General features: G+C 36.3%; 1 protein-coding gene across 7 annotated transcripts in view; it reads left to right on the forward strand.

The window, feature by feature from the left end:
• CACNB2 (calcium voltage-gated channel auxiliary subunit beta 2) overlaps positions 1–25,405 on the forward strand; it is a 362,803-nt gene that overhangs the window by 312,945 nt on the left and 24,453 nt on the right. For 6 of the 7 annotated variants that reach the window (XM_081298774.1, XM_081298767.1, XM_081298768.1 and 3 more), the window contains 3 exons: positions 17,896–18,018; positions 19,633–19,769; positions 22,962–23,038. In XM_081298774.1, the coding sequence (XP_081154900.1) occupies positions 17,896–18,018; positions 19,633–19,769; positions 22,962–23,038 (337 nt within the window). Of the gene's footprint in view, positions 1–17,895; positions 18,019–19,632; positions 19,770–22,961; positions 23,039–25,405 lie in introns of those variants that run through there. The other variant, XM_081298772.1, reaches the window with a different exon arrangement.

Consider the following 25,405-nt stretch of genomic DNA (forward strand, 5'->3'; position numbering starts at 1 on the left):
TTGCTTATCTTGCTGTAACACAAGGATAATTATATATGTTGCATATGGATTTAATTCTATAATGAGACTTCCATTTTTTTCTTAATCCATTTGTTGTCTGCAATCAAGATTCAGATGAAAATTTCTCTCCAGAGTAATTTCTGGTGTTCTTTTGCTCAGACGGAGATTACAGTTAACAATAATGTATGTTTCAAAATAGCTAGAAGAGAGAATTTCGAATGTTCTCACCACAAATGATAGGTTTGAAGTGATCACATAATTGCCTTCATTTAATTGTTGTACAATGTATACATGTATCAAAACAACTCACTGTATCCCATAAATATGTATAATTATTATGTATCAATAAAAAATTGATATTTTATTTGTACAAAATAAATCCCTCCCTGTTACTGACTCTGGGGATCCCAACAAACCAGGTCTGGCCACTTGCCCCCAAAAGCAAACAGAATAGATAATGGTGAAAAGAAGAAAAGGAAACTTTAGTTAATCTGGCCATACTGAGAAGGCAGAGTGAGATGCAGCATCCCAGCTCTGTCTTCAGGTAGTTGACTTGAGCTACAGGTTTCAAAAGATGGAGAACTGTGACAGGGAGTGAGTCATAGGCAAGATTTAGCCTTCTCAGTCAGACTGTGGTCAGGATGATCAACATTTCAATTCTGGTTAAGCAAGGCAGTTCTAGAAAAGTCAAAGTCACTTGAGGGGGGCAATTTTTGTTTATTGTTCAAAATGTTTATCTGCTAGACCTGTGAACCCAGCAGGAGTAGTAATTCAGTCCCCATCAAATGATTGCTTCTGTTTAGGGGGCACATTTCCTGGAAGGTGTAGGCCAATGACCAATGACTTCCAGGAGTCTGAAACAGAATGCTACAAATTGTGTCTCAGTATTGAAGGGTAATGATATAGGCATAGGAAAATTTAGGGTTAATAAACTTTGTATTATTCGTTTTTTAGCTGTGAGCAGAGACGAGTAGTTCACAAAATTTAAGGTAATAAAGAAGCCAGATACAAAATAAAGGCAGAGGTGCTGGGCTGTTCCTACTTTCAGTTAGCCATTAGGTTTCTTCAGGACTAGGTAGAGTTGCTGCTGTTAGCAAAGGCAGCTTCTCTAAGTCCTTGTTTGATCCAGGAACATCGATATCTGTTCTGGAGTTCATAGTGGGCCCACCCATTAAGCAGAGCCATTTATCAGGAAAAATGGTCATCAAGGTTGTTTCTTACTCAAGAGCACTACAGATCACTGAGGTTTATCAGCCCAAACCAGGGACAAAAGACCTAGCTTGACACCTGAGTTTAAATAGAGAGCAGGATATACAAAATGAAAAAACTGAATTGTAGAACATTCCTTTGTTAGTATTTCTTCCAACTACTATTCTGCATTGGAGGGGAGAAAGTTCTAGAAGTCTTGGACTACGTGGGTGTGTAAGATTATGGCTAATATTCAGTATTCCTTTTAAAAAGTAGATAAACTTGGTTTTGTATGTCATACATATTTTTCGTGTGTATATGCAAAGATAGATTCTGTGATATATAAACATATATTTGACGTGATATCTTTTATATCCTGAAACCATTTCCCTCATTTCTTGTTTTTCTGCCAAGAATGAGCACAAAGGACCATAGATTCCAGGATACTATCTCTTGACAGATCTGTGCTGAGAAATTACTGTAGGAGTACCTGCAGTTCTTCATAAAAATTTCAGAAGCACAACTTTATGGGAACCATAAAAGATTTAAGAAAACTTCTGGGACCCCCTAGAAGGGCCTGATATTCTCTCAAAAAAATGTTGACACATTGTTTGAATGTCTTAAGACAGCGCGCGAAGTACCAAAGGAAGACGGCTCATTAAGTACCCAAGGAAGACGGGGCTCATTACTCTTAAAAGTCAGGCAATGTTTTTAATTTAAAAAGGTTATCTCCCAGGTTGATCATAGGCCTCATCAATTGAACTTGGCTTTGAATGACTCTGGGCTATTTCAGAGAGTGAAGTTTTTCTCCAAGGAAAATGAACTAAATGTTCAGGGCATTCAAAATATTATGCCTTTAGTTCTGGTGATGTTTGAAAATTATTTAAAATTCATTTTTTTCAAACAGTGAAGCAACCCTGGAATATATCTGTGTTTTTCCAAGGATACTTTTTTGAAAAGACCAACATTGACTTTGATAAGTTTGTATATACTTGATTTTTTAAATTACTCAAATTATTTAAAGAGCATGAATTTTTTACAGTAGAAGTGTGGATTTTCTCCCCCTCTTTTGGTTGCCAAGCTGATTACTAAAAGGCTGGTTCTCCTTGCCCTTCCAGAATAAGGCAATCCAGTGCCATCCTCTGCAACTTATCTTTGTAAAACCAAGCACAAGTGCAAGAATGACGCAGCTGTCAGTTGAGTATGTTTCTCTCCTGCTAGAGTACCAGCCTCACAGAACAAACTCCATCTCTCCATTGCCAAGAATGTGTCCTGCATGGAAGACATACTTAATAAACATTTGATGAAGAGGAAATGATTTGACTTTTGAACTCATTCTACCAAACATAACTAGTTCAACCACAGAAAGCAGAATCCGGAACTGTTATGTTTCCAGCCTATCAATTTGGCTACAGCTTAGGAGTTGTGTTTAGGGCAAAGAGAACATAGGTAAATTTATCCCCTGCTGAGGAGCATCAGAGTCAGTCAACTTTTCTGGGAGGAAATTTGGTAACACATATTAAAATCTCACACCTTGCGATCCTAAGAATTTGTCTAAGGAAATAAGGATAAAAAGGTTTAGACCTTTTTTTTTTTTTTTTTTTTTTTTTTTTTTTGGTACCTTGGATTGAACTCAGGGGCGCTTAACCACTGAGCCACATCCCCAGCCTTTTTAAAAATATTGTATTTAGAGACAGAGTCTCGCTGATTTGCTTAGGGACTCACTAAATTGCTGAGGCTGGCTTTGAACTCTCAATCCTCCTGCCTCAGCTTTCCCAACCCCTGGGATTACAGGCGTGCCCCTCAGTGCCTGGCTTTTTTGACCTTTTGAAAAAAAAAAAATGGTAATCACAGAATAGACCTCTTGAAATCTTTTTGGCCTCACCTGCCTCTGGGGCCACCCATCTCTGTGGCGATTACCATAACCAGGGTCCACAGGTCCTCCCTCTTAGGATTCCACTCATGGCCCTTGAATACACAGAAGCACAGGGGAGTCGCGGCCAACAGGCAAAGCTTCGACTAGCGGATTGGGCTGATAAATGACATCTCCCCTAACAGACTGTCTTGAGGCATGGTTTACATGGCTCATCAGAGGAGAGTCCAGAAGGATAAGCAATCAATCATACCCAGCTGCAACTGGCTCACATTGTCTTTCTTGCCTCCTCCTCTTGCCACTACTTCCGTTCCTGCAGTTGCATACCTACTTAAACTGTTACCCCCTGCTTCTGCTTCTGCTTTTGATTCCTGGGGAATCCCGGGGAACTGAGAAATTGTCTAATTGGTTAAAGAAGCTGTGTTATCTCTGAAAAGAGATACAGATCAGTGCAGTCTTTAAAAATGATATGGGCTCAGCAGAGGCTGAGGCAGGAGGATCCCAAGTTCAAAGTCAGCCTCAGCAATTTAGCAAGACCCTGTCTCAAAATAAAATGAGGCCAGGAAAATGGCTCAGTGGTTAAGTGCCCCTGGGTTAAATCTCTGGTACCAAAAAAAAAAAAAAAAAAAAAAAAAAAAAAAAAAAAAAAAATCGAGGGGCAGGGAGGCAGTGACTTTTTAAATGAGATAATTGTTACAAAAGTCTATTTTATGATCCTGTATTTGTTATTTTAAAAGCAGGTATATAATTTCTGAAATCTTAGCTAGATAATGAGAGCACAGATGTTATTTTCTTTCTCTGATTTCCTGCATTTCCTAAATTTTCTACTTTTATTAATTTTTTAAGGGAAAATTCAGTTGGGTATATTTTCTATAAGAATTTCAACTGGAAAATATAAAAGGTTATAATGTAAAAGCTGTAACCAAGGAACAATAAATTAAAATTTTTTGAAGAGTTACCATAAATATAAATTGGTAAAATTTTATAAGAGCTTATGAATTGTAAACTTCACAGTATTTTCATTAGTTTTTATGGCATATAGTAGGAATTTTGTAAAAATTGGAAAATACGTAAAAATAAATGAAAGTAAAGTATTACCAAAGAGGCTGTGATCTCTCTTAATGACGGTATAGTGGCTCTGAGAGAGCATGTGCTCTTATAGTTAAAAACAAAACAACAAAAAAGAACCCTTAGGTTTGAATTCTGGATTCTTATTCACTAGACACATGATCATGGGTGACCCAATCTTTCTTTGTAGTAATTAGAAGTAATGCCATACAATTTAGGTATTTTATGGGAACTAAATATGTTTAAGTGCAGTGATTCTATATGAAGCAAGTACTCTAATATAATTATTAATTACCACTTTTTAATAATATCAGGAAAAGGTGTGTACCAAGCTAACTCATACCATTGTAAGTGCTACAAATTTGTTCAGAGTTGGAATTGACTCCTCAGATTTGTCTACAGTAACTAATTGCTTTGTTTGAAACCTTAATTCACAGAAATCTATAAGGAATTTGGAAATATCCCCTAATTTGATCACAGATGATTTGGGGGATATTTGCAACGTCTTTAACCTTTTAAAATCATTACAAGTTGCCACCAGAATTCATTTGTAGGTGTTTAAATGATAAGTTAGCATCTAAAAATATGACTTAGTCATTGTTGAACATCTATCCTTATTAGACAACTCTTCCTCTATTCACCTGATTTTCTCTGGTGTCTGATCCTATAGACCTTGTTCTGCCCTCTCAAGGAGAATGTCAATCAGTCACCAAGCCTTGCTGCAATGTGTCTCAGGATACTGAAATAAGGGTAGTTGCAGAAATTTTAAAGAATTTCTAAAGTGAGCAACGAGACAGGGTCTCATGTTCTGAACTTGCCACCCACAACTGTCTGCACTACTTTTATTTTTTTATTTATTTCTTATTTATATATGACAGCAGAATGCATAACAATTCTTATTACACATATAGAGCACAATTTTCATATCTCTGGTTGTATATAAAATATTCACACCAATTTGTGTCTTCATACCTGTACTTTGGATAATGATCATTACATTCCACCACTATTAATAACCCCATGCCTCCTCCCTTCCCCTCCCACTCCTCTGCCCTATCTAGAGTTCATCTATTCCTCCCATGCTCCCGATCCCTATCCCACTGTGAATTAGCCTCCTAATATCAAAGAAAACATTCAGCATTTGTTTTTTTGGGATTGGCTAACTTCACTTAGCATTATCTTCTCTAACTCCATCCATTTACCTGCAAATGCCATAATTTTATTCTGTTTTATTGCCGAGTAATATTCCATTGTGTATATATGCCACATTTTTTTATCCATCCATCTATTGAACGACATCTAGGTTGGTTTCACAGTTTAGCTATTATGAATTGTGCTGCTATAAACATTGATGTGGTTGTGTCCCTCCAGGATGCTATTTTTAAGTCCTTAGGGTATAGACCAAGGAGAGGGATAGCTGGATCAATGGGTGGTTCCCTTTCTAATTTTCCAAGAAATCTCCATACTGCTTTCCATATTGGCTACACCAATTTGCAGTCCCACCAGCAGTGTATGAGTGTACCTTTTTCTCCACATCCTCACCAACACTTATTGTTATTTGTATGCATAACAGCTGCCATTCTGACTGGAGTGAGATGAAATCTTAGAGTGGTTTTTATTTGCATTTTTCTAATTGCTAGTGATGATGAACGTTTTTTCATATATTTGTTGACTGATTGTATATCATCATCTGAGAAGCATCTATTCAGGTCCTTGGCCTATTTATTGATTGGGTTTTTTTTTTTTTTGGTGTTTAGCTTTTTGAGTTTTTTATATACCCTAGAGATTAGTGCTCTATCCACGGTGGGAGGGGTAAAGATTTGCTCCAAAGATGTAGGCTCTCTATTCACCTTACAGATTGTTTCTTTTGCTAAGAAGAAACTTTTTAGTTTGAGTCCATCCCATTTATTGATTCTTGATTTTAATTCTTGTGCCACAGGAGTCTTATTAAGGAAGTTGGGGCCTAATCCCACTAATGGAGATTAAGGCCTACTTTTTCTTCTATTAGACGCAGGGTCTCTGGTTTTATTCCTAAGTCCTTGTTCCATTTTGAGTTGAGTTTTGTGCATGGTGAGAGATAGGGGTTTAATTTCATTTTGTTGCATATGGATTTCCAGTTTTCCCAGCACCATTTGTTGAAGAAGCTATCTTTTCTCCAGTGCATGTTCTTGGCATATTTGTCTAATATAAGATAATTGTAGTTTTGTGGGTTAGTCTCTGTGTCCTCTATTCTGTACCGTTGGTCTACCAGTCTGTTTTGGTGACAATACCATGCTGTTAATGTTACTATTGCTCTGTAGTATAGTTTAAGATCTGATATAGTGATGCCACCTGCTTCACTCTTCCTGGAACAAGACAGGGATGGCCTCTTTCACCACTTCTATTTAACATACTTCTTGAAATACTAGACAGAGCAATTAGACAAAAGAAAAAGGTATACACATAGGAAAAGAAGAACTCAAATTGGCACTATTTGCTGATAATATGATTCTATACCTAGAAAACCCTAAAAGTTCCACCAGAAAACTTATAGAACTAGTAAATGAATTCAGTAAAGTAGCAGGATATAAAATCAACACCTATAAATCAAAGGCATTTCTGTGTATCAGTGGCAAATCCTCAGAAAGGGAAATGAGAAAAACTACTTTATTTTCAACCTAACGAAAGAGGTGAAAGATCTATAGAATGAAAATTACAGAACCCTAAAGAAAGAAATCAAAGAAGACCTTAAAAGATGGAAAGATCTACCTTGCTCTTAGAATTAATATTATCAAAATGACCATACTTCCAAAAGCACTATACAGATTTAATGCAATTCCACTCAAAATTCTAATGACATTCCTCATAGAAATAGAAAAGGTAATCATGAAATTCATCTGGAAAAATAAGAGACTATAATTTTATTTCCTGCAAAAAAAAAAAAAGGTTTTGGTCATGGAGATACTGTGCTTAGTATTTTTGGTTTAAGAAAAACAAGATACTTAATGCAAAATAAACAATAAAACAAATGTACCCAAACCTGCATGCCTTTGAATCACTGGAAGTCTGTGAACTTGACTACGTCCGCAGCTGCTGGAGCAGAGGAGCAAGTGAAGATTACTGAATTAACACAAAATATAATGTGTCTGCCTGTGTTTGTCAGCATGTACTTTGTAAAGGCTTTCCTTGCATTTGTTTAAGAATGCTTCTTTGAAAATTCTTTGCAGTGTGTAATTTTCTAAATAAGGACAGAATAGACATTTTATAGCAGTTTAAATGTTAAGCAGTAGTTTAAAAGGGATACCATTATTGGTTTCTCTTAATTCTTCCATCTTTGTGACAGAATATAAATGGAGAGAAACCAAGATGGCAAAGGCAAAACTACTCAGTGCTTGAGGGTCTGAATGAGTGCCAGGCCAAGGGACTTCAAAGAATGGTGCCACCTGAGCCTAAGAAACAGCCTCCTCTTTTTGCTTTTTTTTGAGTTTTTATGTACTTTGCAAAACATAAAAACAATAGTAGGGAAAACCACCTAAGAAACAGGACAGCTAAGTTGACAAAGTGTAATAGAAAAGCAAAGAGAAAGAATATTAATGAAAAGTTTTTTTTGGTTTTTTTTTTTTTTTTTTTTTTTTTTTTTAAGAATTGGAGGCAGCAACTACAGAAATGGTGCAGCCAACCAATACCAGAGAACTCAACCACATATGGGAATCCAAGCTTTAGCTTAAGTGTTTTGTCTTAAAGTGATACAGGCATGAACTCCCCCAATAGGGTCTCAAGGATCATAAGAAAGGAAGTCCTGCACTGTCCTGTCCTTTCAGTGTTGGATGTTAATAGATGCTAAGTTGACGTGTGTTGAAAGGAGGAGGAGATTTTTATTGACATGACGTTTGCCTAATTTTTTCCAAAAAAGCACATAAGAATTTAAGATAAAGAAATAATCTTTGGTTATTAACAACTTTGATATAAAAAATACAGATGAAAGATCTGTTTTTCCCTAGAAATATGAAGCATCATACTAATTTGTTTAAGGCAAATCAATACTTTTTTTAAACAGGGTTTGGTGTGGTTTTACAATAAGCAGTCTAAAGCCACTACCAGTTGAGCCTTTGTATACCTCAGCTGAGGAGCTCAGACCCAAAAATGATTGATGAATTCTGATAGGCAGAAGGAAAGAGTTGGGCTACATTTCTTTATGTCTGTCATTATTCAAGTTCGATTCATCGTGTATATTGTTTTTGTGACTGTAAGCACTATCTTGATTTCTGCATTCATCAATATCGCCTTTATTTTTGCTTTCAAATGCATTTTTTTAGAGTTACTACAGTTTTGAAGAATTATTAGTCATTACGTTGAAAAAACTTGGCAAGACTTTTATCTCCTTTTAAATCATCTATTTAAAAAGATGTAGGATATTTTTTTATTTATAATTTTATAGAATATTTATATTTTTTGCTTCATATACAACTTTGACTTCTAAGTTTCATGCTTTTAGAGTGATCAGATTTCAAACATTTAGATATTTCGTTCTTTTTAAAGTTCTAATGAATGTAGCTACTTTAAATTTAATAAATATATGTACATTTGCATTTACATATGTGAATGTTAATTCTGAGACAAAATCCTGAGCAAACCAACCTGATTTTTATGGTGATTTTGCCATTTGTCCCAGAGCTTTGCACAGAGTAGTTACTGAATTGGTGCCTAACATTCAGTTCTTCTAACAGAAAGGAATCAATTTCTTAATTGATTCCTATAGCAGTTACTAATGCACATCTAGCACTATAGGAAATACTTGGAGGCTGGGATAAAAAGCAAAAAGGAGTATAAATCACTTACTTGAAAGGGGTTAATAACCTACTTCAGAAAAAAATCGAGGGAAATGGATAAAAATGCCCTCAAACGCAGAAAGAATATATTTGTAGAAAATTCAAAGTGAAATAGGAAAAGGTGATTTTCCAGCCATGTTATCTTAGTGAGAGATTATGCCTATTACCTGTGTGATGATGTTCATTGCATTCTAGCATGACATGACTATCGTACTATAAATCCACGACCTTGCCTCTTCCCGGGGCCTCTGATGCTGCCAGGCTAGCAACCGTAGTAATTCACTAGTCCATTTAATCTTCCACATTCTTACAAGTCTGTATTGTATCACCTCCTGTCTCCTCCAATGCCTAATACCTTCTTCCCTGACTTTAATTCCACCTTCCTATTTTGCAGAGACACTAAAAACAATTAGAAGATGATGGCCTACCAGTCACTCAGTGATGACCATCTGTGCATGTATGTGTATGCTCTGTCTCCCTCTAAGACCTGGTCCTTGACCTGTGTGTTGGATCCCACTGCTTCCTCCTGTCTCAGCAGGGGCACTGCTTTTACAATTCTGTCCTCTCTTTCCTGTATCATGTCCTTTCTTATCCTGTATCATACTGGATCATCCTCATCAGCATAGAAATAAGCTGTTTTTTTCCTCCTACTGTAAAAGAAAAAAAAATGTTACAACATTTCCCCTGCCATTTACTACTCCATATCTTTCTCCTCCTTGGAAGAATCGCCTATACCCACCAAGTTCGATTCTTCTCCTCCTTTCTTCACTCCAGTAGGACTTTCATGCCCTGCTAGCTGCTGACTTGGCTTTTGTCTGAATCAACAGTCACTTCTGGCTTGTCAAGTCAACGTGGCAGTTCTAGGCCTTCATCTTTTTGACCTATTTGACAAATACTGTGTAGTATTTGACACAGCTGATTGCTTTCTGCTATTTGGAACACTGTCTTTCCTAATCTAAGCAGTCATTCTCCTTAGAGCTGAGCCTTCTGAGCCTCTCTTGCAGGCTGGAGGGCTCCTGTGTGTGCTTGTTTCCTTGGTGATCTCAAGCAGACTCGTGGCTTTAAATGTCATCACTATGCCTAAGACTTAGAACCTTCTGTCTGTAGCCCAGATTTTTCTCCCAAACTTTCACTTTGAGGACTCTGCCACACTCTACATAAATGTTGCACACAGTCTCTTACTTGTTTAAAACAAAGCTTCTGATGTTTGCCTCATCATCATCTAAAATCTTCCAAATCCCTTGATGGGTAATCCTTCAGATTGCTCAGACCCAAAACATGTGACAACATCTTTGACTCTCACACCCACATAAAGTCTGAGAAATCCTGTTGATTCTATCTTGAAACTGTATCTATAGCCCCACCATTTTTTCACTACTCCGTTGCCTCTGCCTTGAGTGACCATCATTTCTACACTTGGATTACTGTGGTAGCCTCTGCCTGCAATCTGTTTCCATTCCTGCCTGTCATGTTCCTTTTCAACTTCATAGTCCTCTTAGTCCTGTCAACATATCAGCCCAAATCACTTCTCTGCTTGAAAGCCTCTAGCTACTTCTCATCTCACTTGGAAAAAAAATGCCAAACGTCTTGTCTATGACCCGAGAGCTCTTACTGTCATCTTTTATTCCTTTCCCTGGCTCTCTCCACTTCAGCCATTCAGAAGCAAACTCAGCTGTCCTGCTCCAACTGTAGCCATTCCGCAGTGGCTGTCCCCTCTGCCTCGAGTTCAGATACATGCATTCCCTTACCTTTGCGCTTTTCTTCAAATATCCTTGATGTAGATTGCCTGGACTCCTCATTTAAAATTACACTTCCTTTCTCACCTTGCATCCTGAATTTCCATACTGTGTTTCTATTCATCCTTTTTTCAACAACACTTATCGCCTTCTAACATGTTATATACTGCATTTGCTTATCCACCTCTCCCCTGTAGAATGTAAGCTCCAGAGGGTAGGGAATCTATTGCTATCAATCATTCACTGATATATTTCAAACTTGGCCCAAACAGTGTCTGATATATGAGTAATGAGTGTGAATGAATGAATTGATGGATGGATTCACAGGAGAATGCAAAGAAGGTTTTCCCTACCTGCTAGGAGCCACAAGCAAATATACGATGTATGGCACCTTTGGTTGTAAAGTGACGCCAGCTAGCCACTGAGATGATTATGTTAAGATTTACATTCATATGGAAATTGGACTCCCGCTGTTCACTACTATCCTTCTATCCTTCTATCCTACTATCCTTCCCCAACCAATGGGAACTCTTCATGAGTCCCATAACATGAGTCCGGTAGCAGGCCAAGGTGAACAGCGGGAGTCCAATTTCCATATGAATGTAAATCTTAACATAATCATCTCAGTGGCTAGCTGGCGTCACTTTACAACCAAAGGTGCCATACATCGTACATTTGCTTGTGGCTCCTAGCACCTACCACTCCATTTCAAGTTGCCTGTCCACCCTTCTCCATGGTTACTCTCTATTCACATCACTTTAGTTCACTTTCTTTGTTATTGGAAATTATATCACTTGCAGTATCTCTTCTACAGGTTGCGTGAGGGCAGTGACTTGAGACAGTTATAGCATGTACAGCAAATATTAGTTAAAGGAATTCTGGAGAAGACATTTGGATTTCTCAAATCAGCAGCATGTATAATTTTTATCTTATGATTTTTGTGATTATCTGCTTATTCAGTCTGACTCAGTGTTTAGTTATCAGGTTACAAAAGTAATTGTTACATTCTTTTTATCCCTATGATTTGATGTTTTGCCATCAGAAGAATTCTAAAATTGCCTTTGATCATTTGTAATCAATAAAGCAAAGATTTTTGAAAGTTCAATGATTGACAGAACTCCAGGTAAGATTTTTCACAACACATTGTAGAAACTTTTGCCTATCTACCTGGGATAAAATAAAATTGAAATATTTCTTATATTACAAGGATTTTTTTCCCTGTATTGTGGATTGAACCCAGGAGCATTTAACTCTTAGCTACATCTTTAACCTTTTTTTATTTTGAGACAGAGTCCTTCTCTACAACTTTTCAGTACCATTTTGCAACTTGTGATAATCAAAAATCCTGGTCAAATACCATGAGGCAAGCCTGTAATTCCAGCAATTTGGAAGGCTATAGCAAGAGGATTGCAATTTCTAGGCCAGACTTGGCAATTTAGAAAGACTCTGTCTCAGTTCTGTGATGGATTTAGGTTATGCTGCAATTAGCAGTTCAAAAGGATATGACTGTTTTAGGGAAAAATACAATAGAGTAAAATTTTAGAAGCATAGAGTAAGTTTTATAAGAAGTTATGATATACCATAAGAAAATAAGTGTTAAAATCTTAAGATTTTTTTAAAACCTCTTTTCTATTGTCTAATAGATATTTGGGTAATATTTTTAAAGTTTATCTTAAAAAGATTGCAAGTTGGGAGTAGTTAATATTTAAGACAAATCCAATATATATCATTTTATATTGTTTCTTTTATATTGTTTAATAAAGAAAATGAGAATGCATGCTTTGCTACTTCACATAGTATAGTAAATCTTTGTAATAAGAAATTAAGGAGTCAATACATGGGACACTAACTTTTTTTTTTTTTAAATACGGGGGATTGAAACCAGGGTCACTTAACCACTGAACCATATCCCTAGCCAGTTTAATATTATTTAAAGACAGAATCTCACTAAGTTGCTTAGCGCATTGCTAAGATATTGAGACTGGCTTTGAACTCACAGTTCTTCAGCCTCAGCCTCCTGAGCCACTGGTCCTGGCCTAACTATTAATCATTTGTTTATTTATTCATTCATCATGATCAGAAATTAATTTTTAAGTGAATTTCACTTAGGGGTTTTTTTTTAATACTGTACTTGATCCCAGGGGTTCTTTACCACTGAACTACATCTTCTGTCTTTGTTATTTTTTATTTCGAGACAGGGTGTTGCTAAATTACTGAGGGTATTCTCAAGTTGCTGAGGCTGGTCTAGAATTTGTAATCCTCCTACCTAAATCTCCGAGTCACTTGTATTACAGATGTGCACCATCACACCTGGCTTCACTTTGATTTTTTTAATGGTAGATAGTCTGCTACTTGCACATTTTTTTAGTAAACTTAAAGTAAACATTATGTTGTATTTGTTCAAATTATTAGTTTCACTACTTGTTGAGTTATTGTTTAGAAAGAAAGCTAGAAATGGAACCATGAATTTGTGCTAATCTGTTTATTCTACTTCATGATCAGAGATATTTTTAAAGTTAATTGTTTTCTCTTTATAATGATAGCTTTTTAAACAGACAAAGTCTTAGTGATTCTAGAAGGTTGTGAGCAAATAAAACTGCTCCTGTTATAATACATCTTTGATAGGCTTCCACAGGCCAGGCCTCTGAAGAGCTAACAGAGCTTCCTTTGGATGTAAGAAGAAACAAGTCCTGTATGCACACAGCTGTCCACAGATACCCTCATGGACATGCCAGACAGCCCTCTCACATACACATCTGTTAATGACTGGTCTGGCATCTGTGTAGAAAAAATGGAGCATATGGCAGTATGATTAAGGCCTGAAGGTAGGGGTTACAATGCCTGAGTCAGGAGAAACATCTAGAACTTGGAAAGTTGGATAGATGTTTCTGAATACATGTTTTTTCTGGATCATCCTTTCAGGTCTTCAGACCAAATGTTATTAGAATTGGAGTCCAGGTGGGAAGGAAAGTGGTGAAGCCAGGCATTCTAGGTCTTTAGCAGCATTTTTAAGGTGACTAAATTGCTCTGTTTATGACTAAGTATAATCATTTATCAGAAGAAGCCCACCCTAAAAGTCATATATCAAGTAGAACTATATGAGTTTCTACAGTTGAGCCACCCAGATGGACTCTAAGGAATCCTGATACTGCAGTGTATTGAGCCAGTATATCCAATGCTGTTACAGGAGAGAATGAATGACTATTGTATATGACTTGCTATGTAGCGCATGCCCACCTGACAAAGAGAAGGTACCCAAAGCAGGAAAAGAAATCAGTTGTATTTTATCATGGCATGAGGCAGGAGAAGCAAAAACTAGTACAATAATACACCTTGACCTCAGGTGCCTTTTCCTCTACAGCCACAAAACAAGTTATAAGGAATCTAAGTAGAAAGAGACAGCAAAAGTAGACTCAAGTTATGATACTGATGTGAGAATAAAGTCCTTATGTTACTAAAAGAGTTAAGTGAAAGTGGTATTATGGACCACATTTGTTACAGGATCAGTGGGTTCTTGTGCTCTGCATCAGAAGAAGCAGATAAAAGTACAACTTCAACTGGAACAAGACTCTTTTTTTAAAAAATATTTTTTTACATTTTTAAAAATGTATTCTAATTTGTTATATATGACAGCAGAATTCATTACAATTCATATTACACAAATAGAGCACATTTTTTATTATCTCTGGTTGTATATAAAGTATATTCACACCATTTGTGTCTTCATATATGTAATTAAGGTAATAATGTCCATCTCATTCCACCATTGATTTTACCCCCATGGCCTCTTCCCTCCCCCTCCCACCCCTCTGCCCTATCGAGAGTTCATCTAATACTCCCATGCTTCCCCTCCCAACCCCATTATGAATCAGCCTCCTTATATCAGAGAAAACATTCAGCATTTATTTTGGGGATTGGCTAACTTCACTTAGCATTATATTCTCCAACTGCATCCATTTACCTGCAAGTGCCATGATTTTATTCTTTTTTTATTGCTGTAATATTCCATTGTGTAAATATACCACATTTTCTTAATCCATTCATTTACTAAAGGGCATCTGGGTTGGTTCCACAGTTTAGCTATTATGAACTCTGCTGCTATAAACATTTATGTGGCTGTGTCCCTGCAGTGATGCTGTTTTTAAGTTCTTTGGGTATAAACCAAGGAGTGGAATAGCTGGGTCAAAAGGTGGTTGCATTCCCAGCTTTCCAAGGAATCTCCATACTGCTTTCCATATTGGCTACACCAGTTTGCAGTCCCACCAGCAATGTATGAGTGTGCCTTTTCTCCCACATCCTCACCAACAGTTATTGTTGTGTTCTTAATAGCTGCCATTCTGACTGGAGATGAAATCTTAGGATAGTTTTGATTGGCATTTCTCTAATTTTTAGAGATGTGTTGAACATTTTTTTTAATATATTTGTTGATTGATTGTATATCCTCTTCTAAGAAGTGTCTGTCCAGTTCCTTGGCCCATTTATTGATTGGGCTTTCTTTCTTTCTTTTTTTGGTGTTTAGCTTTTTGAGGAACAAGACCCTTTACTGGTAGTTCTTTCATCTTTCTTTTAAAAAAAAAAAAAATTTACTCTTTTTAGTTGTAGTTGGACATCATACCTTTATTTATTTATTATTATGTGGTGCTGAGTATCGAACCCAGGGCCTCACACATGCTAGGTGAGCACTCTACTGCTGAGCTACAACCCCAGCCCTCTTTCATCTTTCTTGAGCAGGAGATACAGCATTGACTGAGAGTATCAAACTGACCTACAAACAAAGAAGGTAGCTAGTTTTTATTCCCATGGAAGGGACATAGGGATATACTAGAATCTAGGAATTTTAATTGACTTTGAGCACATCTTCCAAGGTGTTTTCTTTGTGGGCACTGTGCACACACATTAACCTTGGAGGAGCGCAATCAGCCAAATGTTACATCTCTCTCAGTAGAATCTTCTTTGCCTTGGGATAAGAATGAGTGGCTGCAGCTGTGAGGACAACACATATGTAGGGTGGGGGAAGGAAACAAATCACGTGAGCAACAGGTTAAGAGTCCTGGGAATTTGCTATTTTGGTGACTCCTCCACCATTGTTCTTTGTCATGAGAGTCACAATGAGGATTTCCTGGCTTTACTGATGCACCTGACTTTTGAGGCTGATTACATGGTTTTAGAGTAAGCAAGTGAGAGATTAGCAAAAGGCACATACTCATAATAGTTAACAAGCCATTAGTTATTGTAATGGGGCTGGAGGGCTGTCTCATTCCCTCCTCAAGAGTGTTTCTTTTTATACCTCTGCCTCATTCCTTTCTTCTTTCTTTCCTCTTCCTCTAGCCATCCAGAAAACCTGGAAGACCTTGGAATAGAGGGTGGGGGGAAGGACAGTTTTATCACAGATTTCAGAGCTCATCGTTACTTTTGGTCTTGGGGTCTGCAGGAGCTTTGCTTCCCTCAAGATCTAGAACACCTCATTAGTGACCCATAGTTGTCAATCTATTGCCATAATTCCCTCTGTTCTGTGTCCCCAGGAAGCCTCTGTTGGGCCAAGGTTTCTTGACTTCTGTTCTTGCTCTGGGGACATTGCTTTCCTTTTTAGGGATAGGGGGTGCGAGTGGGGAGAGAAAGATGAGAGAGAATATAAATGGCTACTGACCTCAAAATGTTTATGCCACAAAAATCAGTTAGATCCACTAATTTCTATGAGGTGCTAATTATTTCAGTCTAAAGATAGTGATGGTACAAGGAAGTGATTTGTGCTGGGCCTTAGAAGAGGAGGAATAAATGTGGGGAAACATTTACTTATATATTTATTTTGGTATATAGCAAAATAAGTCACATGAAAAATGTCAAATTAAAAACTAGATAAAAATGAAATATATTATGATTATTGTTCTTGGAATAAAATTTACATATTTAGGAAAATTCCAAGAAAAAAATGGAAGTAGCATCATGCTATCAAGGATTTTCAGGGGGCTGGAGTTTGTGGCTCAGTGGTAGAGTACTTGCCTGACATGTGTGAGGCCCTGGGTTCAATCCTTAGCACCATAAATAAATAAATAAATAAATTAAATAAAAGATCCATTTACAACTAAAAAAAATTAAAAAAGATTTTCAGTGGTAGAACTATGGGTGATACTTATTTTTACAAATTAAAAAAATATACACACATATATAGGCATGTATTTTAAATTTCGACTTAAGGAGCAGTAGCCCTTGTATCATTAAAATTCGTAATGGATACCAAAAATTGGCTTGTCAGATATTTCAGTTCACTTTGTGTCTACTGTGCCTATATCCAGAGTGTGGGCCTCTTTTCCTACTATGCAAACTGTGAGTGGACCTGAGTAGGACTCTTAGCTTAGTCCCCAACCCAGACAGTAACAGCACAGATTAACTGTGGATTTTTCAGAAATAAGACAGATCTCTACTTTACTCTCCCTTGTCCTTCCTGGCAGGTCCAGATGGGCACTGGTTGAGTAGGGCAAAACTGTTCAGAAAACATCCACTTGTCCACAATGTGAAATACAGATACCAGTTAGAACAATACCCCTTTTTCATCCTTTCTGAGCTTGCTTACTTTGTTCATCTTGAGGATAAGCATTTGCCCTCTATCAGCAGTACTTGCTTATCTGAGAATTCTCAAGACATCAAATAATGAAGGATGACTTAATTAATGTTATCTTTAGTGGCTGAGTGAACTCAAGGAGGAAAAGAGAATGAAAGGTCACCACTTTCAAACTTCCCTGTAGCCATGAATAATAGTGTTAAAGTTGTTACATATATTCTCTGATCCTTTGTCAAAATATTTTGTCTTTAGAAATCATGTCTTTACTAATTATATTAGATGTTTTAAAGTAGGGGTAGGGAGGCAAACTCTGTCTTTTCCAGTTCCCAAACTAATGAACTGGGCATTTGTATTCCTGTTTGTGATTCCTGATGTCCAATTACTATAAGTTGTTATTCTGTAAACACTCATTTCAGATCATCTTCACCTTTATTACTTGTAGTGCTTTCAAAGAGAACAATGGCCTTTTTCTAGTTCAAAAATGGGTGGTATATAGCTGAGAACTATTTCATGCATTGGGGATACAAACAAGTTGTAATGTGATAAAGAACAAAAGGGGAAGAAAATGATTGCAACAGTTTTTCATTGTGTTTTTTATTTGATGGGGGAGATTGGAAGGGAGCGATTGTTTTTCCTTAATTTTTTTTTCCTTTTCTTCCTTAGACAAAACCCGTTGCATTTGCAGTTCGGACAAATGTCAGCTATAGTGCAGCCCATGAAGATGATGTTCCAGTGCCAGGCATGGCCATTTCGTTTGAAGCAAAAGACTTTCTGCATGTTAAGGAAGTAAGGAAAATAATTTTAATTTCTATCAGTTTTATTTTTCACCTTGAAACATCATTTTTCATTTCTTATTATTGTGAAATAGCCCGAGTATACAGCTGCAGTTGTATAATATACACTGAATCAATGACCCTCAAGTTTTTCTGATATAAATGTACATTTTTAAAGTGGAAAGGAATCAAGGGCTTCTGGCAATAACTTCAGGGCTCCCTTGGGCTCTGTGGCCCAGATATCAGGAATTGTTACAGTAGATGATCCTTTTTTACGCTTAACCTCTACTTTTTCTTTTAAGGTTTAACCTTGACTATGTGTAGATTTTTCTGATGTCTGAAGTTTAGCCATCAGGGGAAGGTTTAATAATTTCCAGAATTCACGACTCTTCTTCTCTGCTGACAATGTCTAAACTCAGATTACGCGTGCCCTTTTTCCCCCTTGAGTGCTAAATTTCTGCAGTGAAAGGGAGAATGGCAGAAGTTGGAGCCAGTGAGGCAAGAAAGAGATATTAGGAAAATTATTTTCCTCTATGCCATATGTCTCTACCTGTCAGTTAATAACAATATAATGTGCAAATTGGAACAATTCACCCTTATGTTTGAATTTTGTTTAGACTCAACATGTATGAAATGCCTGCTATGTGGGACATTATATTAAGTGACAGAAAGTCCCCCTACATAATATTGTGTGTGTGCACATGATATTTTTCTTGGATCTGGAGGGATTTACAATTGGAGCATTTTACATATGTCATAGTGTAACACTTTACATATGTAAATTTAACTTATCAATGCACTAAACATTATAAAGAGGTAATAAGTGCCAATTAAAAGACTATCATTTCAGTAACATAAAAGAGATATAAAATATTGGTTATATAGAAAAGACAGAAAAAGTTTTCAGAAGTAGTAGTGTGCCTTGAACCTCACTATAACAAGAAATTAGAGTAACATAAGGTCTCCTCTTGATGGATAGTGCTCAGAGGAGAATCTCTTTCTACCATGGAAAGAAAAAGAAAACAATGAATATTCTTTTTTGAAGTGTTCCAGAATAGACTTATTCAGTTGAGGAAAATGAAATTAAATTATACAGACTAAAGATAAATATTCTACCTATAGGAGATAAAGTATCAGCATCTACATAAAGAAAAATCATGTGTGAATTCTGTTAGCAAAATTTACCTTTGTGCAGTTTTACAAACACAAAATATTTCAGATAGATTCCGGTATTTATCTCACTCTTAATTCTTCTAGTTAATCTGATTATTTAAGGGAAAAATCTCTAATTCTTCCTAGTTCCTGATGGTCTTTTACTAGGAAGAGCTATTAATCTCTGAACCTAGAAAGCCTGTCCTACTCATGGTGACAACAGCAACTGTGACAGAATTCTACCCCATCGTAAAGGCAGCACCTAGCAAAAGAAGAAAGCGTAAAGCCTTTAATGGACTGCTGCACACACCAAACGCATTAAACCCATGAACCTAAGGGCTTCTTGAGTTATGATATTTAAGGCATAGTTCATTGTAATTGTCACATTCTCTCTCCATTGAAAATGGTTAATGTGGAAGAAAAAGGATTCAAAGATTTGAACTTCTGATTTTAACACTTCTGATTTTGTGTTTAGAAATTTAATAATGACTGGTGGATAGGGCGACTGGTTAAAGAAGGCTGTGAAATCGGATTCATTCCAAGCCCAGTTAAACTAGAAAACATGAGGCTACAGCATGAGCAGAGAGCCAAGCAAGGGAAATTCTACTCCAGGTATGAGAAAAATGTCAAGAGTTTGTGCAAAAGTTCAGAGTATAACATCATATATATACTGTTTGTATTCTACAGTCTTATTATTTGAAAGTAGCCTGGTGAAATGGTCTATTGATAGCATAAATACTGCATTTTAAAAACTTCATCCCATTTGGTAGAGAACTAAAGTTAAATATGATCATTAATGAAAATAGCTAAGGTCATACAGTATTAAATTCCAGCTTCAGTGCAGAGGAAATCTGAAGTCCTAATCATTTGCTGAAAATACTCTGGCACAGAGCAGCTGTGGTGACTAATCCAAGTGTCTTTAGCTGCCTGGCATGGCAGGGAGATGTTTTAGAGATGACAGTCTCAGACATGATTGGCAAATAGCAGTTCTTGTCATCTGTTAGTTTCATTTTCACCTAAGAAACTCATTTTTCAGTTCTATCCACTTTTAAGTATTTAAAGAGATACTAGGTATGAAACAAGTTAAAACTGCCTTTGCAGATAGCAATTATGTGAGTTATGTAATCGGCTGGGGCTGAATAATCCTTCCTAGCAGGCTTGAGGTTATTTACCCTTCACTGGACAACTCACTAGGGGGCTGCCCAGACAGGTGGTGAATTTTAAACTGAAACCTATGCAGACAAGTCCAAGGACATACATGACAAACTTCTCCCCACATGAAGGATGGGCTACAGGCAAGACTTTAGTTTAATCTGGACAGCTTGGTTTCTGTTTCTCTATGCTTTATGTCTTGTTTGTTCATATGATGATGCAAATTCCTTTGTCAATGATAACATTTTAAATGTCAGCAAGGATTTTTTTACCCAAGTATCAACAAATGAAATGGAATGTGTCAGTTTGGAATAGCCATCCTCATTAAGTAGCATTTACAACTGTCAAGTTCATAGCATCTTATAATTAATTCCAGGGTTAACTTTTCAGATAGAAGTATAATCTTTCCTTTAGTTCTCGGGATTCAGCCCCATCTCTAAACACAAACTTGCCTAAGTGGATAAAAACACTTCCTGCCTTTGTAGGTTTTTTCATTTGTCTCCTAACATTAAAAAAAAAAAAAATTAAGACAGAGTCTGGAGCAGTGTTTCAAAATTTCAGTAAACTATCAAAATGGACAGAAAAGGTGATTACACTTGGATGTGGTTTACAAATTCGGCATTTTTTATACAAGTAAAAGTTAAGGACTGGCTGGGTGCTGTGGCACATAACTATAATCCCAGTGGCTTAGGAGACTAAGGCAAGAGGATCATGAGTTCAAAGCCAGTTTCAGCAAAAGCGAGGTGCTAAGTAACTCAGTGAGACCCTGTCTCTAAATAAAATACAAAATAGGGCTGGGGATGTGGTTCAGCGGTTGAGTGCCCCTGAGTTCAATTCCCGGTACCCCTCCCCACGTCCCCCCAAAAAAGTAAAGGGCAAATTTGCATCCTAGACATTTTAACTGAGGATTATCTGTCAAAATACTACACAGCTAAAATAATATTTTGACTATTAAACTGCAAAAAGAATGTAAAATAAACCCACACTTAAACTGAAATTATACTTAGTGTTTTAGAAAAAGAAAATACAATAAACTTCTGGAAGAAAATGTTTTGGTTCTGGTAATAGGTGTCGTTACATAACTGCCAGAAACTGCCTCTATAAATACTACTTCTTACTAATTTTACATACTGCCTGGTTACTTATTAAATATAAAGGAGTATCTCTTAAAAACCTTAAAATAGATGTAGAGCCCCCCTGGTAGTTACTTAATAGGTTTTTGATATGTCATGTTTGTTTTATATATGAAAATGCTGGAATAACAGCAATGATTCAGATTTTTATTATTTACTGTTGTTGAGATTTCATATTAATATTCAATATAACATTAATATAGTGAATATTGCCCTTTGATTCACAGACACTGTGACGAATTCTTTCAACTAGATTCTTGCTCATGCATAATAAACATTAAGCAATGGGATCATTTTGCCCAAATTCTGTGTCCTCTTTTAAGGTATTTCTTGTCAGGCTGAGGTTGTAGCTCAGCTGTAGAGTGCTTGCCTTGTACATTTGAGACACTGGGTTCAATCCTTAGCACCACATAAAAAAATAAATAAATAAAATAAAGGTACTATGCCCATCAACAACTAAAAATATTTAAAGAAAAAGATGCTGATTGCCATCTTCATTTGTGAATTTGAGTAATATGTTATTTCCGTTCTTGTACACTGATGAAAACCATAAATGCTTTTTTATTTGGTACTGGGGATTGAACTCGGGAGCACTCAACCACTGAGCCAGGTCCCCAGCCCTATTTTGCATTTTATTTAGAGATGAGGTCTCACTGAGTTGCTCAGCACCTTGATTTTGCTGAGGCTGACTTTGAACTTGTGATCCTCCTGCCTCAGCTCCGAGCCACTGGGATTATAGACATGAGCCACCATGCGGCCAATGCTATTGTTTTAATATTAGCTCCAAAGGTTCTAAGATGCAGAAATGTATCTTCTATCAAATTTTAGAATTTGGTGGTTTTCAAGGATATGCTCTTCAGATCATTCCTAAATTAACCCAGTTTAATTCTCCATATTAACTATGCTTATGAAATATTCTGGGTACTAATTGCTGATTAAATCATAAAGTACTCTGTTTCACATTTCTTCATGTGAAAGGTTAGCAAGCTTTAAAATTGCTTTGTTTTACTTTTATAGGTTGCCCATGAAGGCTTGAGCATTTTGAATCTTAGTATAGTAAAAATAATGAAGCTAAGACAAAGGAGCTGGAACTAAACAAGAAGAAAACATTCAACTTGGGTGTTAGCGTTAATATTCTTTGTATTCACTAACTCAGAAGGCCTCCAAATTAAAAAAAAAAAAAAGCAGAAGAAGTCTCTGTTGTTTAGTCACTTCTGATCTGGCTAGAGAACCTGAAGCCTGCAGAAATTATCCTAGTTTGCTTCTATTCTCTGAAGGCTTTTTAAAATTAAATCTCGGATTTGAAAATGTGAACAGAGACCATCACATAATCATTTCAAGTACTCCAGAGTCTCCACCAGGAAATTACTGTTCACATTCTTGTAAAGAAAAAGAAAAAAGAAAATACATTTTAAAGTTCAATAAAAATACAATCAAGTAGCATGTCTATTAAACTGTATGAATGTTTTAGAATCTGAAATAAGTATCAGATTTAATATGAGTTTTTGCTTTACTTCAGCAAATCAGGAGGAAATTCTTCATCCAGTTTGGGTGACATTGTTCCTAGTTCCAGAAAATCTACACCTCCATCATCTGGTAAGTAGGTGATAAGTGCTGAACAGTATATACTGCATTTCATGCTTCCCCCAGTCTGATCTAGTTTCATGAATTCACATACACTGAATCACTCTGTCAATCCTACAAATGCTAAGATATATCAGAAATCAAAACTAACTAAATAAAAAACTAACTTGTGGAGTTAGCAAGAATTTGGAGAACTTTTTCTGGCTTCGGGTGAAAAAAAAAGTGTGTCAATTTACTCTGAGTTACTATAGATGACCATAGCAATAAAGAAGTGAATGCCCGCCAACTATCACAGTATAGTGTGAGTTGTAGGGCTTCAGAATTAAATAAAAAGAGAACATAGCATTCAAACTTTAGAATAGAGTGAGGAATGGACAATTAAGTGAAGATGGAGTGATCAGCTTCTCAGAAGAAACACTAGACAGGCTCTGTGGAAGACATAGACAATGCACAGAACTATCAACAAAAACTCTTGTAGGCAGAGTAACACTACTTATTTTTTCCAAAGCAATGGATTTATTCTTATAAGTGCTAAACAAAATAAAGGACAGCATTTAAAGCTGAAAATTTCAAGTAAACAAAAATAATCTTTAGTCTAAGTATGTATTTCATGGGAAATACTTAACACTGAAAATTTATGGATCCTACTTAAACTAAAAAAATGTTTTTATCTGGAAATCAAATTTAAGTGTATTTTGTTTTATGTGGCAACTCTAGCATTTTGAGTAGAGCTTACATTTCTATATCAATAGAACACTCACTGTTTTAGCATGAAAGCTCATAATCAGTGCCTTGGATTTTATACGACATAACTGGGGGTCAGTAGGATTATAAGGATTGGCTGCCAGAGTGTTATAGCAAAATGATCTTGTGTGTGATTTCCAAGAAGCTGGAAATGAGAAAAAAATCATAAAGAGAATTATGCATCTATAGAAAAGTAAGAAACTGTCGGCACTCTGACTACAGTGTCTTAAGAACACGATTCTTCTATTAATAATCATACCAAGTTCCTGAATGTGGACAGCTTTTAGAAACTAGAGATTTAGCAAAAACTACAGATTTCTTTTTAAGTGAGCAAAATCTGAACACAATGAGAAATTAGGATGCATATTGATTTCAAAAGCAATGAACTTATAACTTGCAGCAATTCTAAGATGCTCAAAATGAAGTAACAGTGTGGTTGAAGGGAAGATTAAACTACTGTAGCTATTATGTGAGGCTTGTATCTTCCCTTGAGCATTAGGAAGAAGGTCTTCCCTGAATGCACAGAAGAAAGGAACCTAATCCTGCTCCACTCAAATGTGTGAAGCTGTACAGATTCCTACATAGACTCATACATTTCCTATATATGTAAAAGAATATCTCCAGGATTCCTGAGGACTGCTACTAGGCTCTTAAGATGGAAAAAATGCTACATCACATTGTGATAAAGCCCCTCTTTTGTCGGCCAGTACAGTTCTTTCATTTCCTCTAACCAGACTGTAGCCATCTAATCATTCTAGCCATATAATGAAAACCAGTGCGTGCATTTTGGAGAATAAGTTAGTGTATATGTAAAATAAAATTTCATTTTATAGTCATATGTTTATCATTACTAAAAATAAGTTCCATGAAGAATATAATAAAATAAAGATAACTTTAAACTTCACCAAAGTTTTATACAGACACAGGACTTTGGAATAACTTCTCTGAATACCAAGAGAATAAAACATTTGACCGACTGGCCTGGAGATGTGATCAACTGTGAAATGAATAATAAGCATATCTTTTTTGTGGTAATTTTTACATCAATAGCTCGATAGATCTAAGGTAAACCTTCACAAAATTTGAGAGAGAGGATCCAGGAACAACTACCCCAATTATCAAGTGTGGATTGGCCTATAATTTCATCTTTTTGTTTCTCAGAGGCCCTATCTATAATTCTCCTCAATCATTGCTAGACCAAGGAATATTAGCATCTGACTGAAGTAAATGTGCATGGATGTTCTCAAGGGTGTGGAAAGGAAAACTTTCTACTTCACATTTGCATAATGGGGTAGTACGCCACACACCTGCATGTGTGTAGACACACCACCCTTGAGCTCTGCTCACCTTGACCCAAGTTCTGAGATAAAACAAAATATACCTTTCAAAAAATGTTCCCAAGGCTCTGTACATAATTACATACATACACGCATATACATGTATGCACATATATAAACATAAATGCTACTAAGGAGGACTGAAAAAGCTATTTTCAAAGTATTTTTTCCAACTAAATATTAATGTTTGCCAAGGTATGGAAATACAGTTCTGAATTTAAAAAGCAGTAACATCTCTTAGTAAAAGGAGAACCATGTGAATCCAACATACTATACAGAACTGTGAAAAAAAGATTCT

This window comes from Spermophilus citellus (assembly GCF_964194105.1).
Source record: "Spermophilus citellus genome assembly, chromosome: 6".
Taxonomy (NCBI): domain Eukaryota; kingdom Metazoa; phylum Chordata; class Mammalia; order Rodentia; family Sciuridae; genus Spermophilus; species Spermophilus citellus.